Source organism: Centroberyx affinis, unplaced genomic scaffold (genome assembly GCF_046629955.1).
Source record: "Centroberyx affinis isolate AG114_WGS23_722 - 3 ecotype Tasmania unplaced genomic scaffold, CSIRO-AGI_Caff_v1 ptg003139l_1, whole genome shotgun sequence".
Lineage (NCBI taxonomy): Eukaryota > Metazoa > Chordata > Actinopteri > Beryciformes > Berycidae > Centroberyx > Centroberyx affinis.
The window spans coordinates 28,594-55,948 of record NW_027281200.1 but is presented as its reverse complement, the minus strand read 5'-3'; the positions used below and the strand labels follow the sequence as shown (position 1 = coordinate 55,948).

Below are 27,355 nucleotides of genomic sequence, written 5' to 3'. Positions count from 1 at the left end.
TGTCACACAAGTGCGCTCTTGATGCAGAAGTACGTGTCTCTGTGTACGTGTGTGTGGCTTTTGTTGAAAAATGTCAGTAGGTCATCTTCAACATAAAGAAGAAAGAACGCTGGTTCAGTGTTGTATAAAGAACTCTTGAAATTAATTCACTTGAAATTTTAGCCTAGTACATTTTGTACGCTACAAAATGTACTAGGTTAACCACTCACATTTACATAGGCATTTTGCTGCCATTTATCCAGAGAGACTTACAATCACTGCAACAGTGGAACAAGGTTGAATCCCTAAAATGCCAACATTACCAGCACCCAATGATAAGTAATGTATAATGTAGAAGAAGCACCCAGACAGTTAGAAGCAACTAGTGAAAACTAGCTTCACACTAGATACATGCTTGCCAGCTGTGAGCATCATGGCAAACAACATTTAGATAAAAATAAAAATTTGTAATAATAAAATCAAATAACTAATATAAGCACATGACTACAAAAACTAATTTTAGCACTTACATACTATTAGCCAGGCCAATAAACAACATCCTAAAGTTAAATTAAGCAATCTAATGTTGTTAAATTACATGACTTACCTTTTCAGGAAACCAGGTAACTTGAAATGAGGTGGAAGCTAGCCAAACGCTTCCACAAGCAATATGAAATATAGTGAAATGGGAATTGGAAAACATAATCTTCCAGTGCAGCTGCAGTGAAAAATGGCCACAGCGGGAGCGGTAACTGATGAGCTATCTACTGGCTGATAAAGGTTACCACTACCACAGGCATTACAGACATACACAGTTCAACAAGGACCTCATGAAAATCCTATAATCTCTTAGTGACATCAGGACAAGCATAAAATACATTCCTGTAGCCCTAGAATAATCATGCACCACCAATAACAACAAAGTGCAAAGTAGGTAGGCCTATAAGATAGGTATGTTTGGCTTATAGGTAAGTTTTTTTTTTCTGATATGGTTTAACAAAGTTTGCCAGTAGCAACTAAATTGTAGCACATGTAGCTCTGCGCTGCTGAGCCAAATTTGAAGTAAACAAATTTCAACGGATGTGTTGAATTTAGAGATTGAGTTTGTTAATTTCTATGCCTATCCACCCATTAGTGTATCTACTCATCCATATCTTCAGACATTCAACTCTCTCCTTCAAGCCATCCATCCATTCATGTGTTTGTTACATATTAACCTACACACTCCACACAGCTACTATCAGACTGACTGGTCTTCAGGAAGATCCTTGATGTACAGTAGGTCACAACTACACAATGAGTGTTGTGGTTTTGTCCCATTTCGCCAACGTTATCATGCGCTTTGTGTTTGTAGTAAAACCCAATTTAACCAGAATAGACTTAAACAGAAGCCACTGATTTCAAGGAATATATAAAGATCACCATGCTGTCCTGAACTGTGCACATGTCCTAATTATATGGCAATTTTCTTCCTGTTACTCATGTGACATTTACACATGTATGAAAAGGTTGAGAAGAAACTGCTGATGTACACTGGAGGATGTGACCCACATACCACCTAAACCTAAAGAACAAACTCATGCTGACACGTGATGAAAATATTTGAAGTGACACTGGATAATGTGAAGGAAGTCATTTGCTTGTTTCCAGCAATATGCATGTCACTGATGTGGAAACAAAAACATAAAGATGTGCTGGGATGGCTGAACAAACATTTCCACAGTCAGAGCAAGTGTGTCATGAACTTAACATATGCCATTTGTGAGATGCTTTTATCCACAGCGCCAAAGGAGCATGAGTGTATACATTAGCATGAGTGCAAATACGTTAGCATGAGTGCATATATGGTTAGCATGAGTGCAAATACGTTAGCATGAGTGCATATATGGTTAGCATGAGTGCAAATACGTTAGCATGAGTGCATATATGGTTAGCATGAGTGCAAATACGTTAGCATGAGTGCATATATGGTTAGCATGAGTGCAAATACATTAGCATGAGTGCATATATGGTTAGCATGAGTGCATACAGTTAGCATTCGTGTCCACAGTGGGAATCAACTCCATTCTCCAACTCCATTCTCTACCATTGATCTATGTATTGAACTCCTGTTGGTAGCAGTCCATAATTCTGTGATATCATGCTGTTTTATGTGTTTGATGTGTAACTCTGTCTCATTGGTGTATACGGGCAGCAGGTAGACTAGCGAAGACCTTTCACCAGTTCAGGGGTTTGAATAAACTGTGCAACACTGGGGTTCCTCTACAATTTTCTTTCAGTTCACTCAGTTCAACTCAGTTTAAGTTGAGTAAGTGAAAAGCAGAAGGTTAGAGGTTAGAAAGCAGCACTGTGACCGGCTGGGAAAGGTGGGGAAAGTCGGCAATAATGGTCAAGTTGCCCTTTGCAAGGCAAAGGGCAACTTTGCCTTGCAAAGGGCAACTGGACACTATTTTCCCATCTTATTCCACTACGCACTGCTGCATCAAGTAGTGAAAATAAATACTGAAAGTTTTCAGGTCATGGATAAACTGAAGATTAAGTCTGAAAATTAAGAGTAAGCATCAATATGTTGGAAGAAAGACATACTTTGGCTGCTTGTGGGTGTCCATTGGCCCTATAGGACTGTGTTGGAGAGCCGCACCCAGCCAAGCAAGATGTAAGCAGCTCTATAGTGAAGCAATTGACAAGATTTTGGTCAGAATTGATTGGCAGGATGGAAACAGAAAATAGGGTCCAGGTTGAAAATGGTGACCATTATGCTTTCAACCATTCAGCTGCACTAGTACAGCTGCTCAGTGCAACAACAGCAGACTGTGGTTAAGACTGAGTAGCTCCCAGGTGTGAAACTGTGTAGCAAAATGAATGTGAAGTAGGGTGGTGCTGAAAAAGAGCTCAGCAAACTGTCCCTGGATAAATAAAGGTTAAAAAGTAATCTTTCCCACAGGGCATTAAGTGCTGTTGAGCGCTGCAGACATGCGATACACACTACAAGCTATTCCTTGCCCACTGATAGGCTACTGTCTTGCTGTGATGTCATCAGGGCTTGCCTATAAGAAGGGTGACTGGCTCAGCTGCTTCAAAAGGGCAAGTGTGGTGAAGGGCTGAAAGAGTGTGTTTACATGTGAGGGTGTATGAGAAAGAGAGAGAGAGAGGGTCACACACAAAACCAGACATTCACACTCAGCAAAAGAGGAAGAGAGACCGTCAGCTGCTGACAACAACACTATAATGACACTTTGTGCTGTGGATTTAAAAGCGTGTGGATTACCAAATCACTGGATTATAAAACACTGGACGGAGTCTGGAGGTAGGAAACCTAACTGCATGTTTAAGTCCGGTTTACACTCCAACAACAACATATGCTTCCTGCTCACTCTGTGTTCTCGTGTGTATGTGCAGTTCTTATATTGACAGAACTTTACAACTGTTTACACTGAAATCCAATTTTTGATGATGTCATGTCATTTTCAAAGTCCTTTTTATACAGCAGATAGTGTCTGTTGGTTCATAGCTTTCAGAATTATTCAAGCATTAAAATGATTTTAGCATTAAAGTGATTGGGTAGGGATCAGCTCAACAACAATCAGGGGAATCAGGAAGTACAATGAAATTGGTGATCCTAGAGTTACTGACCCATTTTATACATGTTTGCATTGTATGCATTGAAAAAGGCTTTCTATTTAAAATTATGTTTATTATTATTTACTTTACTGATTATTGAGGTTTAATTTAATTAATATGTACAGGAATTTGATGTGGTTGTTGCAGACAAACTAAATTTACACAAAGTGTCATTTAATACACAAATATTTACATATAAGTTGTTATATTTATTGTGTTTTCTTTATTCTGACAGTTAAATAGAGAAGACGTCTGACCAAAGATAATTTGGCAGCAGAAAGCACATTATGTGAGGGTGTTTCTCTGATTCAATTCCAAATCCAAACTAGATTTCATCCTTAATATATATGGTTTATTTTATTGGGACAGCATAATGTTTCATGACGCAGCTCTTGGCGTGACTAAGTGCTATAGTCCAGTCTATGTGTTTTTCAAAAAGTGTTCACAAAGAGCTAAACATGTCTCTTCCCTCTCAGCTTTGTCTGTTTTCATCAGTTTATTCTACAAAGTAGTGCTGGGTGTTCTGTGTGTGTGTGTGCACGCATGTGTGTGTTTACCCACGTGTACTTGTGTCTCTCTGTGTTTGTGCGTGCATGTGTGGGTGCATGTATGTGTGTGTGTTTTTGTGTGTTTAAGTGCTCAGTCATCACCACCACCCAAATGCCTCTCCCTAAACATTGGGATATCTGTGTCTCAGTAAATCTCTTGTGTTTGATCATTGGCCTCAGAGTGCCGGTTGAGTGTCTTTATGTGTGTGTCACTGTTTAAATGGGACAGGCAGAAAGAAGAGCAGACTGAGCAGACCCTCTCTCACAAGCTTGACTGTGTATCGGGGCAGGTAGCCCCCTAGATTATTGATCCAATTAACAGAGGCAGTGAAAGATCGCAAGGCACCATTAAAGGTCATCAATGAAAATGGTGGCAGGGTTATCATAAGAATTCATTAGCACACAGGCTTAGTGAAGACAGCAACAAGTACACTCCATATATTACAAAGACGACTAGTAAGTGCAGTAGATGAAATTATCCATTTCTCATTTCTCTTTGGATATGTATTGGATTGTGTGTTATACATATCCATCTGTCAGAGGCAGTCTATGCTATGCTTCATCCATTTCAACTGAAATAGACCCCGTACCTCCACTGATGAAAGATTGATTTTAAAAATGACTCTGTGATTAACATAGCAGCAGCTCCATCACTTACAACACAGCCGCACACCTCTGTATTCTACCAACGTAAATAGGTTGGGAACATTTCTAGAATGATGACAAATTTTCTAACACAAAATTAGTTGTTGTGGACTGCAGGCAGCATGACAGACAGCATCCTCCCACTGTGCTAATACAAGCTCAGATGTCATTTTATGTCAACTATAAAAAGTAATATTTAAGTAATTCAGCAACATAACATTAGCTTGAAATGGTGGCGTGTGTGTATAACATATATCTATATTTGTTTTGTTTTCTGTTTCTTTTTCTTTTTTTCTGTTTCTTTTTAGGACAGTGATTTATTCAATCTGTGAAGTGACTGTCACCTAAAATTAGTGTTTGATATATAATTACCTTAAGTTACTTCATTACATGGGGCGGTATGGGCATTTTGAATTGGGTCCCAAAATTCAACACTGTCCTCATTGGCCACTGGAAAACTGGGCAAACACTTTTGAATCAATGAAGCTCTTCACAGCTGGCTTTAACATGCGTCATGAGTGTTTGGATTGTGTTGGAATAGAGCCAACCTGCATATAAATCCAGGTGTAACTGCAGCTAAGAAGATCCGATCACCCAAAAAACCTCATCCTTTGGCCAAAAAAAACAGCAAACTGTAAATGCAGTTGTCTTTCCTACATATTACAACTACACAAATGGAAATACACGCCCAAATGTGGCTCTAACTAAGAAGCACACACAAAGAAAACAGGTGGCAGGCAGCTCAGACCGTAACTAACAAGGACTATTTGAAAAGCATAACTTATCAAAATGGATGGGGAACAAGTGAGACCAGGTGTCTGCTGTCAATTTGGCCTGACAAAAGTATCTAATGTTTATATCGCCTAAACCTATTGTATAAGATTATGCTTCCTTTGTGGGGGAAAGGGCAAGTTGACAGCAATATTGACACAGGAGATTCATTTTAATGCCATTTGTACATGTGATTTAGCTAAATCATACCAACACATAATCCAGATACAAGACATATGTTAATACTGTGGGGACTGGGAGCCCATCTGCTTGCCAGTGTGATAGCCAGCTGTGATGCCAGTGGAGCCAGTTCAAAAGCATGCTCTTGAATTATACACAAAATATTCCCATCAGAGGAGTGAGTTTAAAATACTTTTCATCTCTGTTACACCAGCATGCAGACCGCTGAACTTTATACAACTGATCAACAAGGGAGATAATGCCTGAGATGTCTCTGTGAAAGAACACAAAGACGTCCAACTCTACTTATGAGACAGCAGCAGATTTACATCCCTGTCTACTGCCTGGCCAGCATTAGAAACATGAAAGACACTATCTGCTTTTCACTGGAAAATATTGAAATATATAATGACCAATCATTTCTCTGACTGCCTGATGCTGCCATTGCTAACTCAACACACTGGTCTTCCCTAAACATCATGCCTTACAATTTCAGAACAGAACAGTTGCTAAAGGAGAACGAATTTGAGATTAATTAACATTTGGATACACGGGAGGTACTTCAAGTACAGAAATTACTCCAATTTTAAAAAATCCTTCCACCTGTTAACACGTGTTAAGTGCTGTAGTAGCACAGTGTTGCTGTAACTAAGAGAATATTTAATTTATGCTACAGGTAGAAAATCACCAAGCTACCTCCTGGTATGTGGATGTACAGCACACCAGCCTCCAGTTGGATGATGCCAACTGTTGGTGGATGTTGGTTCATAATATAATAATTCCATGGTTGATGCTTGTTTGACTTCTACCGTAATGCCTGGTGTACGAGTGCACACTGTACTTCCCTTACGCAGGGCCGCCTAAACAGTGCATACTATAATTCCCCAGTAAGCAGTGCGCATTGCAAAAAGTGCCTCACATGAACGAATGAACAAACACACAGAGCCCGGCTCCTCCCAAGCACCTGATAAACCACTCACATACAAGATGAGCTAAATGCTTCACTGTTACTTATATTATTTCAAACATTTTAAACATGTCCAACTATTTTTTTCGCCAAGGTTTGCTGTGAACAAATTTGAGTTGTGTTCTATTCTGTGTTATGACTGCAGATCATGGAGAACCAATCACAGCACACCAACTCCTCCCTGCTCTCTCCTGATCGGTCTCCAGAGTACAGCGATGCAGAGCTGGTGCTGCTGGGCGCTGCCATGGCCATCCTGGTTTTGGCCATAGTCTTCGGTAACTGTTACACAACTATAATTGCTAATGATGAAGTGGTTAATCGATTAATTGATTGATTCTACTAGTAATTGTCTGGACAATCTGGCTTACATTAAAAAGACTCTTTTACAAATAAGCCAATTAATAGATCTTTTCTGTTGTCCAGGCAATGTGTTGGTGATCACAGCCATCCTGCGGTTCCAGCGGCTCCAGACCGTCACCAATCTCTTCATCGCCTCACTGGCTGCTGCTGACCTCATCATGGGCGTGGTCGTGGTCCCCTTTGGCTGCACCCACATCCTGCTGGGCACCTGGCAGTTCGGAAACCTCATGTGCGAGCTGTGGACAGCAGCTGACGTGCTGTGCGTGACGGCCAGCATCGAGACGCTGTGTGTGATCGCTCTGGACCGCTACCTGGCCATCACCTCGCCGCTCCGCTACCCGACACTGCTCACCAGGTAGGACAGAGCTGTTTGGGTGTGGCTTTGTGGTTTCAAGTTGTATAAATCTGTCAAAAATACAGTTTTGTTGGGAGTCCTGTTGGATCAGTGGTCTAGGGCATGTACCATGTAAGCGTGACGTCCTGGGTTCGAATCCAGCCCAGGACCTTTGTCGCACGTCATCCCCCACTCTCTCTCCCAGTCTTTCCTGTCTCTCTATACTTTCATCTGTTGAATAAAAGCAAAAATGCCAAATGCCCAAAATTAATTCTAAATTCACCAAAAGATAATAAGTAATTTAAGTCCTGGGTTGCCAAAATGAAAACTGCTTTAAAGAACAGACATATATAGAGGTATTAAATGATTAATTGAAGGTATGGATTTTTTTTTCTACAAAATGGATTCATAGCATTTTGGAAGTGAGCTGTTCCAAGAGCTCCAAGGTAAACTTTTTCAGATCATCAGATTTAGGATGCGATCAAGGCATGAGAGGAAGATCCTTTATTTAGCATCTTGTGTCTAGGTGCCATCTCCCTTTTAGTAAAACCAACACAATTCCTCACCTATTTATCTCTCTTATTTTTTACTCTCTTTTCTCCTGCTGCTGCCCAGGCGTCGGGCCTTTGGTGTGGTCCTTGGGGTTTGGGCAGTGGCCTCCCTCATCTCCTTTCTGCCCATCCACATGGAGTGGTGGGTGTCCGGGGAGGAAGAGGCACGCCGCTGCTTGGCCAAAGAGGACTGCTGCGAGTTCAACACCAACATAGCGTACGCGGTGTCTTCCTCGATGGTGTCGTTCTACCTGCCTCTGGTGGTGATGGTTTTCCTCTACACCCGGGTGTTTCAGGAGGCCCAGAAACAGCTGGAGAAGATCAGAGGGAGGGAGAGGCGCTTCTATCATTTGCATTACAACGCACAGCTGGCCAGTCCCAGCGAAAGTCCTGCAATGGATACGCTTAGGACAGGAGCTGGGGTGGGAGGACAAGGAGGAGAGGAGAGACTAAACATGCAGAATAAAGGAGGCAGAGACGCTGGGGGGGAAGAAGGAGGGGCGGAAGAGGGAGGAGGAGGCGGGAAGAATAAGCAGAATGGAAAAGGAGAGAGAAAACAAAATGGAGGAGAGAACAGACAGAAAACAGACAAAGGGGAAGGTAAGCATTCTGCCACAAAGCGTCTTAAGTTCAGTCTGAAGGAGCATAAAGCCGTGAAAACTCTGGGTATCATCATGGGAACCTTCACGCTGTGCTGGCTGCCCTTCTTCATCCTCAACATCCTGATGACCTTCCTCAGGCTGGGAAACGTGAAGCTGCTCTTCAGGCTCCTCAACTGGCTGGGCTACTCCAACTCAGCCTTCAACCCGCTCATCTACTGCCGCAGCCCCGACTTCAGGCACGCCTTCCAGGAGATACTCTGCCGGAGGGGCAAGGGGGGCTGGGGAGGGAGGAGAGGGTGGGGAAGGAGGGACCCCTACTGCAAGCCCTCATGCAGGACCAACGGGAACACGGAGGTGAACAGTGTTAAGGGAGTTAATGGGGCGGGGTGGAAGGGCGGACTGGAGAGCTCGCTCACTGTGGCTCCGCCCACTCCGCGCTCTGAGGAGCGGGTTTTAGAAGTGGCCCCAGGCTCTCTGACTGACTGGCAGGCCAACAGCTCCACCAATGGGAGCTGCAAGGAAACTCTGGCTTCTGTTGTTTGACCAATTAGAATATTAGAATTTAAATACCACTAGATAACAGGAAGGCGGAGTTATAATGGACTGCATATTACTTATACTGCCACTGAAATAGGAGTAGGAGCAATAGGAGGGAAATGTCATTATGGAGGCACGCACTATTATCTAATGACACTTACGGTGTTAAAAGGGTCACAGTGCCATGATGATAACTAGCACTACAACAATGGAGGTTGTTCACATAAGGTCTGATGACTGAAGGACATTGAAATACTGGGGCAAAGTGTGTTAAAGCCTCCATGAAATGAACTCCCATTACTTTTACTTTCTGGAAAACACAGTATCTTCCATGGTGACCTCATGCTGCACTAGTGGGCGTAAATATAAATTTCTAACCAATAAAACCATCAGATTTTTGAACAATCCCACCCTTCCGCACTCCTCCTGTCAAATTAAATTGCTTTTCTCTCCCTGACTGATATTTAATTGGTTTAGACTTGTGAATGATCCCTCACTGCGTTATGTCCCGTGCTAATGCATCAAATCCAGGAAGTAAAGATGCCATTTCATGGGGTCTTTAAAAAAATGTTGCACACTCATGCATTCCAAACTTTTACTTTGATTAAATGCAGTCAAGAAGGAAAATCAAAAAGTGGGGGTTTGTCTAGAAGTTTAGAGAAGTGAGCCAGTGACCGGAAGGTTGCCGAAATTCCCGTTGCCGAAGTGCCCTTGAGCAACGTATTTGACCCCCAACTGCTCAGCACTAACAGTAGAAGATTTCGTTTGTACTGAGCAGCATCTAAGGTGTTAATGTGTGTAGCAGTTGTGAACGTGTAGCAGGGTATTGTTGGAAAGAAACACTCTGAGTTAATACTGTAAAAGTTAAATAACAATTCTGTGCTTTTACTAGAGTGTATTTTGTCATTGGTACATATTCTCATTCATAAAGGACCCCAACTGGTCAGTTTGGATGTCAGAGTTTCACATAAAAAATAAACGTTCTACTGCATCTATCTATGACATTACATTTTAGGCATTTAGTTGATTTTCTCTTGCTTAAGGACACTTCAGCAGGACACAAGGCTGTTGATGGACACAGAGACACAAACACACACACACACATTATAAGGTTGTCAGTGTTCTCAGCCTCATTACAAGCCTCTAAGACTTCTAAGAATTTAACACTAACTTTTGCAGCGCTCTGCCAGTTGAGTTTTAATGGGCAAGATGCACATCCAGACAAAGGAGTACAGTTTACATCTCTATTAAGTGGAGTAGAAAAAGGTCTAGATTTTTGTGATATGTTTCCCCCCGATGGCTAAAAGTCTTATTTGAAACAGAGGGTCTTATTTGAGGCTTACTTATAATAACCTTTGAAGATTATCAACAGTCTTTCTGTCTCCTGTTTTTCATTCCTTCCTGATAAGCCTCATAGCTTCTCCAAAATCGGTTACTGGTGTATATTTGTGTATCAGATAAACATCTGAGGCCCAAACTTGTGACTGTCACAACTGTTCTTTCTCTGGTTTCTACTTTCTTTTATCACCGCTGAAACTATTTCCCCCTCTCTAAACATCACCATCGACTCTCTCTTTCCTTTTATCCTGTCTGTTTTAGCTCTGTTACCGTAAAGACATTGTGATCCGTTGAACCGGGCTGGGGAGGAACAAATTTCATGTAATGGGATTACAGTAATCTGATTCCAAAAAAAACGGTCTGTTACACTTACAGTAAAAACATAGTGATCAGATTACAGCTATTTTGAAAAAATACGTAATTACCTTTTATATCACTCATAAACCTGGTTGAAGGAAAAAAGGCATTTAGATTGAGAGATTAATAGAAAGAAACTTTTTTTTTTTCAAATTTCTAAATTATGGTTGACAAAGTAACCCAGATATATGTAAAAAGATTTCCTAGAATCAGATTACATTACCCGTTTGAGTATTCCAATTAATTATGTTGCTGATTGTAATTTAAAGGAGGTAATTGGACAGATTACATTTTGAAAGTGACCTCCCCAGCCCTGCTGTTAAATGTATAGATAGTTTGTTATTTAATTTGTGTTTAAACTTGCTCCTAATGTGTCAGCCTGAACAAGGTATTGGGGGTCAATAATTGGTGATTGTATTGTAAATGTGACCTGTGCATGTTGATTATGTCTGTCTGCCTGTATGTGTTGTATACATGTGATATGAATATTGGCTGTTTCTTTGTGTGTTGTAAAGCTTGAAACATGCCATGGTTTACTTGTACTGTATCTGTATGAGATTTGATGTCTATTTTAACCTGCTTAGAGTACCAGATGGGTGAGGTTTACTACATCTGGACAATAATTCAAAAGTTGTCATTAGATCACAGAAAAAGTATACTAATACTTTATGATGATTGTCTCAACTTTCTGGCACTAATTGCACTGTCCAATGTGGTAAATTCAATTTATCTGGCATTCCAGAAAGTTTAAAACAAATGCTAAGAATTATTTGGAAATCCTTTTTGTCCCAGGTTTGTTCTGTGCACATGAACATTGGAGGACAAGCTGCACTGAAACATGAATATACATTCTTAAAAAGGATGTGTCATTTTCATGTGTGTTCATGTGTCTCTTTTGGGATAAAGGGATTCCAATTCATGCACCTTGGTTGTAAAACGTGGTTGCAACAGTTTTGCTTTTGTTGTGATCTAGTTTGGGATAACACAGATTTTTGAGGCAGATCTTAAATGTGTGGTTTTGTTGAGATTAACACTTCATTTTTAAAAGTGTAGCTTTTCACCGGACAGGATTCTTTTTCTACCTCCACCAGAGTAACATGAATGTCATCTCATCTCTGTAAATATGTGCTCATAAATTGTTGTTGTATATGTTTCCAAGTAAAAGGATAAAGTTTGAAATTTTACTGATTTTAAATCTGTTGCTTAACTAAACTTCACAGCTCACATGCTGCCTAGCTAACAAGCTGTTTGGCCGTGTCCGATACCAGTGGAGGATTTCTGACTTCTCCAACATGCTCATCTGTCTAGCTAGACAAGTTAGCTAACCAAGGTACCAAGCATTAGTATTATTTACTTCTGACTTTGTGACTTCTTGGTCCATGAAAACATGGTACTGTTCATTTCTTGGGAAAACTGGAAAGGTTTTACACACATCCAAAATGTTGTACACAGGAGCCGGACAAAAACAGCGATCACATGAAGAAAAGAGGAATGTCCGCTCACTGTTTCACATCAGACTAAGACCATGTTTGGCTGAAACATTACTGTCCCAATCACTTTCTGGGAGCATTGGAACAGTGAGCGGACATTCCTCTTTTCTTGATTTTTACTGCTCCTTTCTTCAACATCAAATTACTAGCAAATCCACGTGTTTTTTCATGTTTTTGATGTCATCCTTCTGAAAATGGGCAGCGCAGACAAAGTTTGTGAGAACGTTATCGTGGTGATGGTGATTTTGGCCAGTTTGGAAAGCAGCCAGGCGGCAAATGTCTGACAGACTACAGGGCACTTCATTAAGTATGCATTCTGTCGACCAATCAGAGCATTTATGAACATCTGGGTATATTTAACGTAATTTATACTGGGAAGTAGACTGGATTTCTAAAAAAAAACAGTTTGATGCTGTTGATAACGAGAGCAACAGTCTCTCAAAGGGCATTAGGGAAATTTCCATCACACTGACAGTTACAATATTTTGGGAAAGTTTACCTTAAAAGACCTTTTGTCAAACCACACCATGAGAGTGGGAAATGTGATTCTCATTGCATTGGACCTTTAATCTCTGTATCTTCGCCCACGGGATAAAGGCTTTTTGTCGTTATTCAGTTATCCAGTTATTCATGAAGAGTCGGCTTGCCTGTTTCTGTTCAAGTGGAAGTGTGTGTGTGTGTGTATTTGTGCGTGTGTGTGTGTGTCTGTGTGTGTGTCTGTGTGTGCATGAGGAGCAGTGACAGGTGCAGACGGTCACAGCAGCTATAATCAGCTGCTACGGTGGAAATACAGTCAGCTATACAGTCTCAACACACACATACACACATACACCTTCACACAACCACCCACCCACACACACTCACACACACACACACACAGACTGAGCGAAGCATGCTATTCATGGTGAACGGTAAAGCTCGTCCATAGGACACAGTGAGATACTATTTGATAGTGTAATGATTGTAATGTACATAACAGACTTTCAGCTACTGTATGTGTAAATGTGTATCGTTGTGCGTAGATAAATATTTTTATTTCAAATCGTGTTCCGGTGAAAATCGTTCACCATGTTTGTCAAATGTAATTACATTTTTTCCACCTGAGAGCTAACCATATCAAAACAATAGAATGCAATTTTCCTTTGAGTGTTTGCACATTGGCTTCATGGACTGTCTTTCGTAAGCAGCAGTTATCTCTATTAATGGAAATTTAGATTTGAATTTGAGTTTTTTTTTTAGCACATTACTAAAAATGTAAACCAGCTCCAGTCATGTTGTTCTGACCCGGGGGCAAGCGAGAAGAGACTTTCCCCATGTGGTTTAATTACGTATCAAATTATATTTCACAACTCGTGCTTGGAATCATTGATCTTTTTTTCTCAATAGAGTGCATTGAAATAATTCAGGCAACAGTTTCTCTGAAAATGTATTCATAATATTTTATAATGAAGCCCTTTATTTCGTCTAAGTGGTGCTGACTGTTATGTAATGTTCCACTCTTCCCGTTTTTTACAAGGTTGATAGGCCGCTCTACTTGTAAATACTGAAGATTCAAACAGATGGACAATGATAGCAGATATTAAACAGACTCTTTGTCTCTCTCTTTCATATACCTGGCCTCTCTCTCTCTCTCGCTTTCTCTCCCTCTCTCTCTCTCTCATGTTCAGCTACCTCTCTTGACCTCTAAGGGCTCTTATAAGAGCATGTCGTCTTGCAGATTTCCTTGCATGTTACGGTGATTATGTGTGTGACAAACCTAATGTTATGCATCCTGTCCCCTTCCTCTTTCACACTCGACCATCAGCCCTCACTTTCCTGTCAAACATTTCTCTGGGTGCGTCTGTGTTTTCTCCTGTTATGAAGTGTTAACTGGTATTACAGAGCTGACAACAGCCAATCATATATATCCTGTGTGTTTGCTCGCACACAAACACACACATGCACTCATACACAAGCAGTAACACATACACACACATTCAAACACACTCACACACACGCTTGTTGACAGACAAACATACGGTAATCCCAGTAGATCAAAACAGAGACCCTCTTGGCTCTAACTCAAGCTTCTGTGACTGCCCACTAGGCTGAAGGTATGCCCCATAGATGCACACACACACACACACACACACCTACACACACACACACACACACACATACACACACACACTATCTCAAACACACACACTCGAGACACTTTGTGCATGTTCATCTAAATATTCATACTGAGATCTAAACTTTCTTATACAGTAATGCATATAATGTTTAGTTACAGTACATTTTGCATTGGTGGTGTGTGAATGTATGTGTGTGCATGCATGCATGTCTCTGCACTTGTTGTATATCTTATGATCATATAGAGTTTATAGATTACTAGCTTGCATTGGTGCCTGAACTATTGCTGACCCTGTGTCTCCTGCCAAATTCCTGAGGGAGAGAGAGAGAGAGAGAGAGAGAGAGAGAAAGAGAACAGACACATATACATACTGTATATTATGTCTGTCTGTTTGTGTCATACACACAAACACAGCTCCAGTACAACAATGTTCTGAAACCCTAAGAGAGGTAATAATTTGTACATCAAAACACACACAAAAAAATATAAGGTGCAGTGTTTAGTTCAAAAATGATTCAGTAATTTTAGACACCTAAACGCAGTGATTTTCCCTCTCAAGTGTCTACAAGATACAGTATAGTGATTCCGTCTGTAGTTGCATACATCTCCAAACATGGCATGCCTGTATTGGAGTGGTTTTATACCGTTCAGTCATGAGGAGGAGATGCAGATGGAGGGGAGCAGACAGGTTAAAGACAAGTTAAAGCTCTGATCGCGTCCCACAGCACTAGAGTTTCACTGCCACTAAATATAGAGAGGTATGAAGGTTTATACCAGAGTTCAACTGAAGCAGCTTTCCTCCTTTCTCCTAATTCAATGTGAGTCTGAGTGCAGAGAGATATATAGTACGTGTGCCTGTGTGTGTGTGTGTGTGTGTGTGTGTGTGTGTGTGTGTGTATGGGTGGGTGAGTGCACTCCTACAGTGGACCACTGTTTGGACAGAGACATTACATAATGTTTCTCTGTCCTTGGGTGCTCGGGTGGAGGCATCTGAGAGTAACTCAGCATGTCCTCCCCACAACCAGAGCAATAAATTGAGAGAGAGAGAGGGAGAGAGAGAGGGAGGGACAGAGAGAGAGAGGGAGAGAGAGCGGGGGGAGAAACAAAGAAAAAGAGAAAGACAGAGATAATATAGAGATAAAATATAGAGATAAAACCAGTGATTGTGTGGTAAATCATGTGGTAATCATCATGAGGCAAACAACCAACAATATACAGTAAACTTCAATTATATTTTCAGAAATATTTCCTGATAAGGCCCTATCTACATCTTACATTAATTTGATACTACTAACTATGATGTCTAGTACAAATGTATGTCAAAAACAGTTTATTTCAGCCTAAAAATGTACATCAAATGTACTACAATGCAGATACATTTTAAGTTTAATAGACAGCAAAAAATAGAGCTAGAGAACATAGAGGGTGAGAAATGCCAAGCGACGGCTGCACTGCGCAGCACTGTGTCCCATACAGTAAGTGGTTCAGCAGCAGGTTTGTGCTTCTTCATGTAGCAGGAGGGTGACCTGTGAAACACTCCAGCTGTCATATACAAACACAGACAGAACATACAGTGGGGAAGTGGGGAAAGAAAACCCAGAGAAGTCTCGTACGACACAAACCCTAACACTGACCAAAAGAAGAGGAGCCCCTCTTCACCTGTGGAGGGTGTTTGAGGTCCGATTGGAGAGCCAAACACTCCTCTGTCCAGGCTGTTGAGCTTTCTATACCTTCTGTATAGATTAGATGACATTTCCATATGTTAACTTACATGAGGGGGCAGGGGAACTGTCCCAGCTACCACCTCAGTTGGGAGAATTTTATACTGCAGGTTGTCATGTAGGAAAGAGTGCATCCTATAGCCATAATATATTACTAAAAGAAACAATAGTAATTGTTAAATTAGTAAAAATGAATTTAGATTATAAACTTTGAAGAAATTGATTGATTGATTGTAGGAAGGACAGTTCAAAACCCCTTGTTTTAGTATTGTTATTTATTATTATTATATTATTTATTTTATTTAATATACATGATTATATATATTTTAGCATTTTATTGTCATATTTTATTGTTTTTATTACATTTATTCATACAGAACTATTGTAAATGTATGGACAACATTTATAGTGGCCATCTAGGTTATGGAGGGGATCTTAGAAAAGAGAATGAAAAGAGGATAATTGAACAGGTGTGGTAACATGTTGGGCAGCTGTGGTTGTTTGTTGGCATCATGTGTGTATTATGGAGATGGGACAGATGTCACACTAGAGCAGAACACATTGTTGAGGAGTAACACGTATGTTACAAATCTGTGTGTTATTTCCTGAGTGTGTTAGTGACTTCTAATGGGTTTGTATCTCGTGTATCTAGTGTGATTTAAACCGGCTAACTGAAGCTTAGTGCTGCCAACGCTGCAACATATGGAGTCACACTAGCTAGCTGGGCAAACCTGGCGACACAACAGGCTGTTTGTCTAGGTGTGTATGTGTACCCTGTGTGTGCATGTGTGTATGAATGTAATGTGTATGTATGTTGCCTGTGTGTGTAGCCTGTTTGTGTATGTGTGTGTGTGTGTGTGTTCCTGTGGGACAGTTCCAGGGAGACACAGGAAGTTAAATATTCATGATTGCCCCGCTGTGGGTCTATATGCCATTTGGCGAGGAATTTCCCCACCTGAACCGAAGCTGGTCAGCCGGTCAACTGGCCGTATGTGCTGTCTGCTAGCCAACAAGAGACCTGACCTGTAACCAAATAGATTAACTTCATTTTCATTTTTTTTTTTTTAATTCACATCCAATTCAGCAAATATTCTAACAGTTTGAATTTGGTATTCTCACACTGTGAATTTGAATTGAAGCGAGTGAAATGCAATTCAGTAAAGAAATGTTTTTATATTCTCTTCTATATAGGGTTATGAGGGTCATATTCTAATCTGCCTCTTGAATTTATCTTCAGTTTCAGTTCTCTCCATTCACCTCAAATTTGATTCACTATATTATTACTGTTTGATTCCCAGTACAAGGTAAAGTTCAAATGTCCTTAATTACATTTTTTACACTTAATCCATGACTTCTGAATTGACACCAACACTAAGATGAGGCACAGTTGCAGATTGATATAAAACAGTAAGACAGACACACAGAGAGCAAGCTCCCTGAGACAGTAACCACTTAACATTCAGTTGCCATTATGAACACAGACTCTCCACGCTGAGCAAAATAGCAAATAGTTACTTACAATGTACAATATGCTTGTCATAAAATCAATATCAAAAATATGTAACTCCTGCAGATACACTTCAAAAGTCTCCGTACCCTATCGCCACCCTGAGAAATCCAATCACTGGATGTTAGCTGAATCAGATTACATTACATCAAGCCCGATTAGATTTAATTAGATAAGGATTAGATCATTTAAGCACCTTCTCTGCCAGGCAGACTGAGTGGCATGCTGACAAGGGAGGAGAGACGGAGACACATCACACTGCCTCGACCTGAGGCAAACTGAGGCTAAAGTTACGCTTGTCGTTTTATTGTGACTTCTATTATCCAATCACGCCAGGATGCATTAGTGTCAGGGTGGGGCATTGTTTCAAGTTTTATTCACTTGATCCCAACATTCGCATGTATTAATTCATTATTCAGTTTGGGTTTTTCTTTATCAGCATTTATACAAATATTTTACATTTGGTTTTATTGGTTGGGATGTGTGTCGCATGGTTTAACTAGTTTTATATTGGGTGGTTATTATTATTGCATGGTTTTGTGGATTTCTTTTACATTGCATGTTTCTTTGGACTGAGGATCAAGGTGACAAGAAACAGCTGTGATTAACTGGAGAAAGACTTGGTTCAACGCCTGCTATAAGTTAAGTGAAGGAAAGTGACCAAGCTAACCAAACCCGTGTGTGTGTGAGCCCCGTTTGTGTTGTACCCACGACTGAGGGTGCTTTCTTCTCCTCCGCAGCGGCCACAGCAGTCCGAGTGAGGAGGGACAGCGGGACCGCTTGGTGAGGACAAGACGCTGAGGAACAAAAATAAGAAGCCAAGACCACGGGCACACGGAACCCCCCCCCATGCTACGTTACTCCCTGGAACATAAGTAGAACGCTCCCCTCCTTGAACAATTTTGTTACCCATTGAGGTATTTGGACTGTGGCATCGCCATTTTAAAGACCGTCATTATTTGTGCCTTTTTTTTCCGAGTGAGGAGGGACAGCGAGACCGGCAGGGGCGTTGTTAGCATTTCAGAACATCCGGGGCTCAGCCCTGAGGAAGTCACAGAACCATAGTAGGGGGGTCCGGGGGCATCCTCCCCTGGGAGAGTTTTTTTTTTATTTAAACAGCAAAATGCATCAATCTGAATTCTTCTCTTGACACTTATTTGTCTCCTCCCCTCATCTCTCTTTGTCTCTGTCTCCTCTCTCTTGTTCATTTCAGGTTTTGCAAAAAATGAACAGAGACACAGTTATCAATTAATATATAAAACTTTAAATATATATGATATACAGTATGTGCTCCTCACTCCTCATCTGTCTCTTTACTGTAAAAAAAAAAAGATCCAATCCAATCGTAATCCAGTGAGTTATATTTAATCAAAAGTTGTATTTCTATATATTTCACTACCTATATCACTATATTACTACAAATTAATAGTGAGCTACTTTGGTTTGTTTGTTACGTATGGAAACTTAACTTTAAGCATAACTCATTTTAAGAAGTAAATTATTTAACCTGTGATGTCCTTCTGTTAGGAAGCTGATATTTTCAGTGCCACATCAAAGATCACCATGAAAAGCCTAATCCATTCTGAATGGCTGGAGGAGTCTACCAGCACAGTAAAATATACAGAGGCACAAATTAAAAATTAAATTTTTTAACATTTTCTCACGTTTAAGGGAAACAATATCTTAAGTTGAAAATAATGTTTCATGTGAAGAGATTGATAAGTAGACCTGAATGGGAGGATTCAGTAACTAACTGACTAACCAGCTGACTGGAGAGAAATAGTAACATTTTGTTTGCAGTGATCCAATATTATATTGAAGATGTTGAGCTAAACAAAAAAAAAACTGCTGTAGCTTGTAGGCATCTAACCATGAAGCTATCAACCAAGTGTCAGTCCAAGCTAACACTCCATTGTCCATCTGTCCGCCTATGTTAGTCAACTCTCCACCACACAGCTGCCTGATTTTCTGGTCTTTCCAGATATGGATAATCAATCACTTGATTAAACTAACCTATCTTCCTCTAACCTATCTTCCTCTTTTGAAAACGTGAAGAAGATCCATAACCTGTCTTGTCTTTTCCTGACATTATGTTTCCTGGCTGTAGCCCACCTTGCCTTCTCTGACCTAAACTAGGACCGACCGATTAAAATCATCCATAACGTAGCCTATTCCTTTAGTTTGACTCAAACTACATGATGACAGATTGGCAGCGCCTCCTACCAAACAGACACACGTAGTAAGCAGCGACAGGTGAGTTCGATTTGTGTCCCGGCATGTACCGCGATGCACCCAAAGCTGGGCTTCAAAGCTGGCTCACGTAAAATAACCGGCCCGCTCTGACTACTAACCTGATTTTTTTATTTATTTATTTATTTTTAGATCCGGGGCTATTCATAAAACATTCAGGGCTGTAGCCTCGGACGCCCAGGCCTAACGACGCCACTGGGGACCGCGTGGTGAGGACAAGACGCCGAGGAACCGAAATCAGAAGCCAAAGACCACGGCCACACGGAACCCCCCATGCTACGTTACTCCCTGGAACATAAGTAGAACGCTCCCCTCCTTGAACAATTTTGTTACCCATTGAGGTATTTGGACTGTGGCATCGCCATTTTAAAGACCGTCATTATTTGAGCCTTTTTTTTTAATTGTTTTTTACACTTGGTATTATCTTGTGCCTGGGTACATTTTAGTTGGGTACATTTTAGTTGCTGTAATAAACTATTTAAAGTTCTCCCGTGGCGTTTCATTTTTTTTAACAGTGGAAATACTTTTTGTTGCTGGTGACATAAGAACCTCACACTATTATGTGACATTTTTGGCGTTGTCAGCAGGATACCAGCTCCAAGAAATGGACGCGGCCCAGCAGAGTAGTGCTAACTCACCCGTAACTGCACAGTTTGTTATGCCATGGTTTATGGGGGCTAATTGGATTCCTAAATTTGATGGTGAGAAAGCAAAATTTATAGAATGGAGGGTTCAGGTGGAAGCCATGCTGAGGGCACAAGGACTGAGTCAACAGCAGCAAGCTGATTTTGTTTTGGGTGCCCTAGAGGGAGAGGCAAAGCGTGAGCTGCACCTAGTTAATCCAAGGGATAAAAACACTGGACACCAAGTACTGGATATCTTACAAAAACTGTATGCCAAACCAGCCACTAAAGCACAGCTACGGGCTAGTTTTTTTTAATTGTAAACAGCAGGCCGATGAAAGTGTGAGTGCTTTTATACTAAGATTGCGAGAACTCTTTTCCAGATGGCAAGCGGGATAAAGGTGGAACTGAAAAGGGTGATGATCTGTTGCTCGACCAGCTAATAGTTGGTCTACAAACAGGACCCATAAAGCAGGAATTGAGCCGACAGCTGCGGCGGAATGAACATATGACCTTCACCGCCACCTGCTAATGGCCTGGAGATCCCCTATGTTGGATATGCTTTGGTCGACTGTATGATAGGAAGTGTACGGGGCGGCTGTGGCTCAGAAGGTAGAGCGGGTCGTCCACTAACCAGAAGGTCGGTGGTTCGATCCCCGACTCCTCCAGTCCGCATGTCGAAGTGTCCTTGGGCAAGATACTGAACCCTAAATTGCTCCTGATGGTTGTGCCAGAACCCTGCGTGGTAGCTTGCCGCCATCGGTGTATGAATGTGTGGGTGAATGTAGGCATATTGTAAAGCGCTTTGGCTAAAAGCGCTATATAAAATGCAGTCCAAGTGTTCATGTTCCTGGAATAGGTGTGATAATTGTCAATGATGAATGTCTGGGACCAGATAAGGGCATACTTGGCATGAACATTATCGAACCTGTATGGTCTGCTCTCACTCAGGGGAACCACCCTGGGCTTTCGGCTTTCAAAACCACTATGCCTCCTGCAGCAGGACAAGTCTGGGCTCGAGCATTTACAGAGTGCCAGCGGGTCGCCACCAGAGGTTCTCTTCCACCTTACCAGGGCGTGGCACAATTACCACGACAACAACTAGTCATCGTCCCACCCCAATCTGAGATGATCCTGTGGACACAGGTATCTGAAGGTGCAGCTAACCCGTCTTGTGATGTGATTGTAGAGCCTCTCCCCGACAGTGACACGGAATGGCGTGTGGGGCGGACCCTGGCCACACTAAATGGAGGTCGAGTGCCTTGCAGGATCTGCAACCCCAACCTTTACCTCGTAGAGGTTCCTCAGCGCCAGCCATTGGCCCAGGTGACAGAGGTGGCCACGGCCGACATACAAGGAGAACAAGAGCTGGTTCTCAACAGCATGGCGCCAGACGTTGTGGAGGTAGCGGTAAGGTGGGTGGGGGTCACAGAAGGAGTCAATGGTGTTGAGTCACATCCTGTGATGTCCTTACAGGGAGACGGGCTGACTCCTGACCAACAGGGGGAGATGACCAGCCTGCTACAGAGGTGGACAAAAGTGTTTTCAAGCCATGATGAGGACTTCTGCTGCACTGGTGTTGTGAAGCACCAGATACCAACTGGTTCGGCATCCCCAAGTCGTGAGAGGTACCGACCTGTCCCTCCAAGTCTGTATGCCGAATTACAAACCTTGCTGCAGAACATGCTGGACAGCGGTGTGGTGAGAGAGAGTGTGAGCCCTTGGGCAGCCCCTATTGTGCTTGTCAAGAAAAAGGATGGAAGCTGGAGCTTCTGTGTGGACTACAGGAAGTTGAATGCACTCACGCATAAGGATGCCTACCCCCTACCCCGCATCGAGGAGTCATTGACTCGACTCAAAGTGGCCAGGTGGTATTCCACACTGGACCTGGCAAGCGGCTATTGGCAGGTGGAAATGGACCCCTCTGACAGAGAGAAAACTGCCTTTACAACACCCTTCGGCCTGTACAAATTTGAACGGATGCCATTCGGCCTGTGTAACGCCCCAGCCACGTTTCAAAGGCTGATGCAACGCTGCTTGGGAAACCTGGTAAATGACTTACTGTTGATTTATCTGGATGATGTGGTTGTGTTTTCCCCTGATTTTAACAGTCATGTGCACCACCTGGAAGAGGTGTTCCGGCGGCTCCACCAGCATGGACTGAAGCTGCAGTCCAAAAAGTGCCACCGGTTCCAGCGAGAGTTGACTTATCTGGGACATGTTATCAGTGAGAAAGGGGTGGCTACGGATCCGGCTAAGACAGCAGCAGTGAGGGACTGGCCAGTACCTCAGACAGTGAAGCAGGTAAAATCTTTTCTTGGCTTTGCTGGTTATTATCGCCGTTTCATACCTGCTTTCTCCAAGATCACAACGCCACTGAATGCCCTGACACATGGTACCATCACACATGGAAAAAAGACAGCTCCAGTTAGCTGGTCCCCAGAATGTCAGCGAACTTTTGGCCATTTGAAAGAAGCCCTGTTGAATGCACCTGTCCTGGCATATGCTGACTTCTCTCAACCTTTTAGGCTGTACACTGATGCCAGTTTTGAGGGCCTGGGAGCAGTGCTGGCACAGGTACAAGGAGGCAAAGAGCGAGTAATCGCCTATGCCAGCCGTAGCCTCCACCCAACGGAGCACAACGACCAGAACTACAGCTCCTTCAAGCTGGAACTGTTGGCCCTGAAATGGGCAGTTACAGAAAAGTTTAAAGACTATCTCTATGCTGCAGAGTTCACTATCTTTACAGACAACAACCCATTGGTGCACCTCGAGATGGCCCGGCTTGGAGCAGTGGAACAACGATGGGCGGCCCAACTGACGAACTTCAAGTACACCATCAAATACCAGCCAGGTACACAAAATAGAAATGCTGATGCTTTATCCCGGTTGCCTGAGCAGAGGAGGGAAACGGCGCCAGTGCATGTTGACCGGGTCATGGTTGAGCGTTGTGGTGCAGCCGGGCATGTTCAGCATCGGTGCCCCCGCAGACCATCTGGGCCACGGGATTTTTAATTTCCCCTACAGCTGAGGGCCGGGTAGTGGGGGCAGTCACCCAGGATAAGGTGCCCACATCAAGGTGATGGAACATGGGAGGAACACCAGTCCAGGGACCCAGATCTTTCCCAGATACGACAGTGGAGGGAGCAGCAATTGCCCCGGCCTGAGGTATGCGATTCCTCATCACTCTATCTGAAACAACTGTTTAGAGAATGGGACAAAGTTTTACTACAAAATGGTGTACTGGGAAGATTGGGTGAAGAGATGGGTTCTGGGCTCGAGGCTTTCCAGGTGATTGTTCCAAAGCAGGAAGCCGAAGGCGTGTGGAGAACATACCACGATGGAATGGGCCACTTTGGCAGCTCTGTGGCAGCGCTGTTACTGGCCCAGGATGACCCAGGATATAGAAGAGTGGACTGAAACCTGCCTACAGTGTGTGTGTGCTAAGGCTGGACCTGAGGTGAGAGCCCCTTTATTATCCATTACTACCTCCTATCCATTTGAAGTTGTTGGGGTGGATTACCTCTCTGGGACGCGCAGATGACCGATACCCCTATATCCTGGTGATGACTGACTTGTTCTCAAAGTATGCTCTTGCAGTACCTACCAGGGACCAGTCTGCTAATACGACGGCCCGAGCCCTGTACAACAGTCTTATTCAGACGTTTGGCTGCCCAGAACATATTTTGACAGACCGGGGGGCCGCCTTTGAATCGTCATTAATAAGTGAGCTTTGCCAGCTCTACGGATGCCAAAAGAGCCGCACAACAGCATATCATCCCCAGGGGAACGGGGCCTGCAAGAGATTCAACCAAACTCTATTGAGGCTTTTAAGTTCCCTGACAGAGACCGACCAGGCACAGTGGCCCAACCAGCTGCCAGCCCTAATCCAGGCCTATAATAACACCACCCACAGCACAAGTGTTTGGGAGACACGCCAGGCTACCTGTGGACTGGGCAACTGGCCTGAGCCCTACTGTGGAGTCCCATACTCTACAAGGCTGGGTAAAGCAGCACCAAAAAGCCCTGAGTCATGCATACCAAGCAGCAAAGAAGCAGTCCCAGCACAGACAAGAACGGGATCAGGCCTGTTACAACCGACAAGCTAAGTTGGCACCCCTGCTTCCAGGCGAGCGGGTGCTCATTCGCAACTTCCGCAGGGGGGCCAAAGGAAAGTTGACCCCAAGATGGACCCCAGAACCATTTGTGGTGGTGACTCAGCTACGGGAGGGCCACCCAGTTTATGTCCTTCGGCCAGAGGGTAAGGAAGCACCAACACGCACAGTGCATCGCAACAATCTCCAACCATGCCCTTTAAATGTGTTACAGGACAGCAGGGAGCCAGCAGAAGAACTAGAACCTCCAGTAGTGGACCAGCCAAACCAGTTGCCCCCTCCCATTTGGTGGCTTCCTGGTTTGATCACAAGCTCTACCCAGCAGCTGGCAGTGCATACAACAGACCCAGCTCAGGCTGAACCACCTGACCCTCCAGAAGGACCAGCAGTCCTCAATGGTGAGCCCAGGATTGGCCAACACAGGACAGTGTGCTTTTAATTGTTGAACTGAGACAAGTAGAGAGGGAGAGAGAAGACAGACATGAGCGTGGCCGGGGAGGCAAGGAGTGTGACACACCTATCGAACTGGACCGTGGAGTTGGGGCTGCTTGACCGAGAAAGTCTGCCGACGGAAGACGGGGCGAGAGAGTAGAAGTAAGGCCCGAGACGAGGTACCGGACAGACCGCCGTGGACGAGCCGGACATGACGCGGAGGCAGAAAGACTTTGTTCAATGCTTGCTATAAGCTAAGTGAAGGAAAGTGACCAAGCTAACCAAACCCGTGTGTGTGTGAGCCCCGTTTGTGTTGTACCCACGACTGAGGGTGCTTTCTTCTCCTCCGCAGCGGCCGCAGCAGTCCGAGTGAGGAGGGACAGCGGGACCGCTTGGTGAGGACAAGATGCTGAGGAACCGAAATCAGAAGCCAAAGACCACGGGCACACAGAACCCCCCCATGCTACGTTACTCCCTGGAACATAAGTAGAACGCTCCCGTCCTTGAACAATTTTGTCACCCATTGAGGTATTTGGACTGTGGCATCGCCATTTTAAAGACCGTCATTATTTGTGCCTTTTTTATTTTTTTTTACACTTGGTATTATCTTGTGCCTGGGTACATTTTAGTTGGGTACATTTTAGTTGCTGTAATAAACTATTTAAAGTTCTCCTGTGGCGTTTCATTTTTTAACAGTGGAAATCTGATTTTACTCACTTTGCGAGTTATTGTTTATTGTTTATCCCCATTAGTAGACGCACAAGCGACAGACTAGTCTTCCTGGGGTCCAGGAGTGGAAGTGGTCAAGCTCACATTGAGATCATAATTCTGTGATGTCTGGAGGCAATCCAGTCACAACGCACATTAAGGCAATGTGAAGAGATGTAGAGGGAAAGCACGATAAATAATGCAGACACAGATTTAAATAAATACAGGAGAAACAGGAGATGCATCATCGCCATTTTCAGGCTAAGTGTGGACATAAAGTGATGTGATCTCATAAAATCTGCTCTTCAAAATCACAAAATTAGGTTGAAATAGTGAAACCGTGGCCTCCATCTAACTGAGAAAGTTTTGTAGCAGGTTACCAGGTGATAAAAATGTTATACCTCTTCAATCCTTCCCTTGTCAAACAGGAGACTCAACTGGTTTATTTCATTATATTCCTAATTGCTCTTTAAGCTCAGCCAAAGCCTGCTGGATTTTTCCACCACCAAGATGCATTACTTATTATAGTGGGCACATAGTGGAGATACAGTGCCAAACAAATGTGAACACAGATTGTGATGGTGTAGGGGGAGGGAGATGTATGATAGGATGAGGATTTCATGTTTGCCTGTTTTTCAGAGAACTGTATTACGATTAATTAAAAGATATATATTCTTTAAAGTGTCCTGCCATCTTGGTCTGCAGATATAAATGCCACAAACTAGTCACAAGTATCGGTTTGAGTCTCATCTCTTCCTGTACTATTGTTTCTCTCACGGTCCAATTTCCTGTCTTTGTATTCGATAACCAGGCTGTTGCAAAACAGAATTAATGAAATGTTTGTGATGGACACTCCACTCAAAAGTCATAGTCCTTGTATTGCATTCGGTCTTCCGCACAATTCATCAAGATATGCAATATTACCAATTATGTTCAATGTTACATTATATGAACATTTACAACCCTTATCTTTCCCTTTCTTCTTGCTGCTGTCACAGCACTTGATGTTGAAGTATTAACGCCCGACTAATCATGTGGGTAATTGTGCAAAGCTGTGCAGGCAGATAAAATAAATGTCTGAAGTAAATGTCTGTGTATGACTAAAGGTGAGCAAACTGTAATTGGGCCTGATAAACAGTAATTACTGTTTTTGTCCTTGTAAAAACATTGTTCCTGATTTACCCTTGGGACAGCGCATTAGCCTCTGCCATAGAATTAACTATAAGATTCATTTTTACATTTTTAAAGCTTCTCAGTTTTTTCACTTCTAACTTTTCATCAAAGTTATTTGACAAATTGAAATAACCCCAATAGCCTAACGCAGTGAAAATGTAGGGGAAATCATCATTTAAATGTTAAAGTAATAACCTTTTCAAACTTTTCAATAAAAAATCATGTTCATTTTGCTACAATCCATCACCAACTGATACCATACAATAGTGATTCAACCTATAGCCAGTTCATGAAAGCTTTTACATTTGCTCTTCTAAACACCTACTGTATGAGGAGGTCTGAAATTGCCATCTGCTATTGGCTGATCTTTGGTGCCAGCTGATGTCACCACCTGTTGTATTCTATAGGAGGTGACATCATCTAGCACCAA

At 42.7% G+C, this 27,355-nt stretch overlaps 1 protein-coding gene across 1 annotated transcript; it reads left to right on the top strand.

Moving 5' to 3' along the window:
• Positions 1-3,132: 3,132 nt before the first annotated feature.
• Positions 3,133-10,969, top strand: LOC139659559 (beta-2 adrenergic receptor-like). The gene is made up of 5 exons (XM_071537864.1): positions 3,133-3,286; positions 6,857-6,986; positions 7,135-7,426; positions 8,021-8,378; positions 8,493-10,969. Exons 2-5 carry the CDS (start codon positions 6,860-6,862, stop codon positions 9,099-9,101), a joined length of 1,386 nt encoding a protein of 461 aa, XP_071393965.1. The 5' UTR covers positions 3,133-3,286; positions 6,857-6,859; the 3' UTR covers positions 9,102-10,969.
• Positions 10,970-27,355: the final 16,386 nt, after the last annotated feature.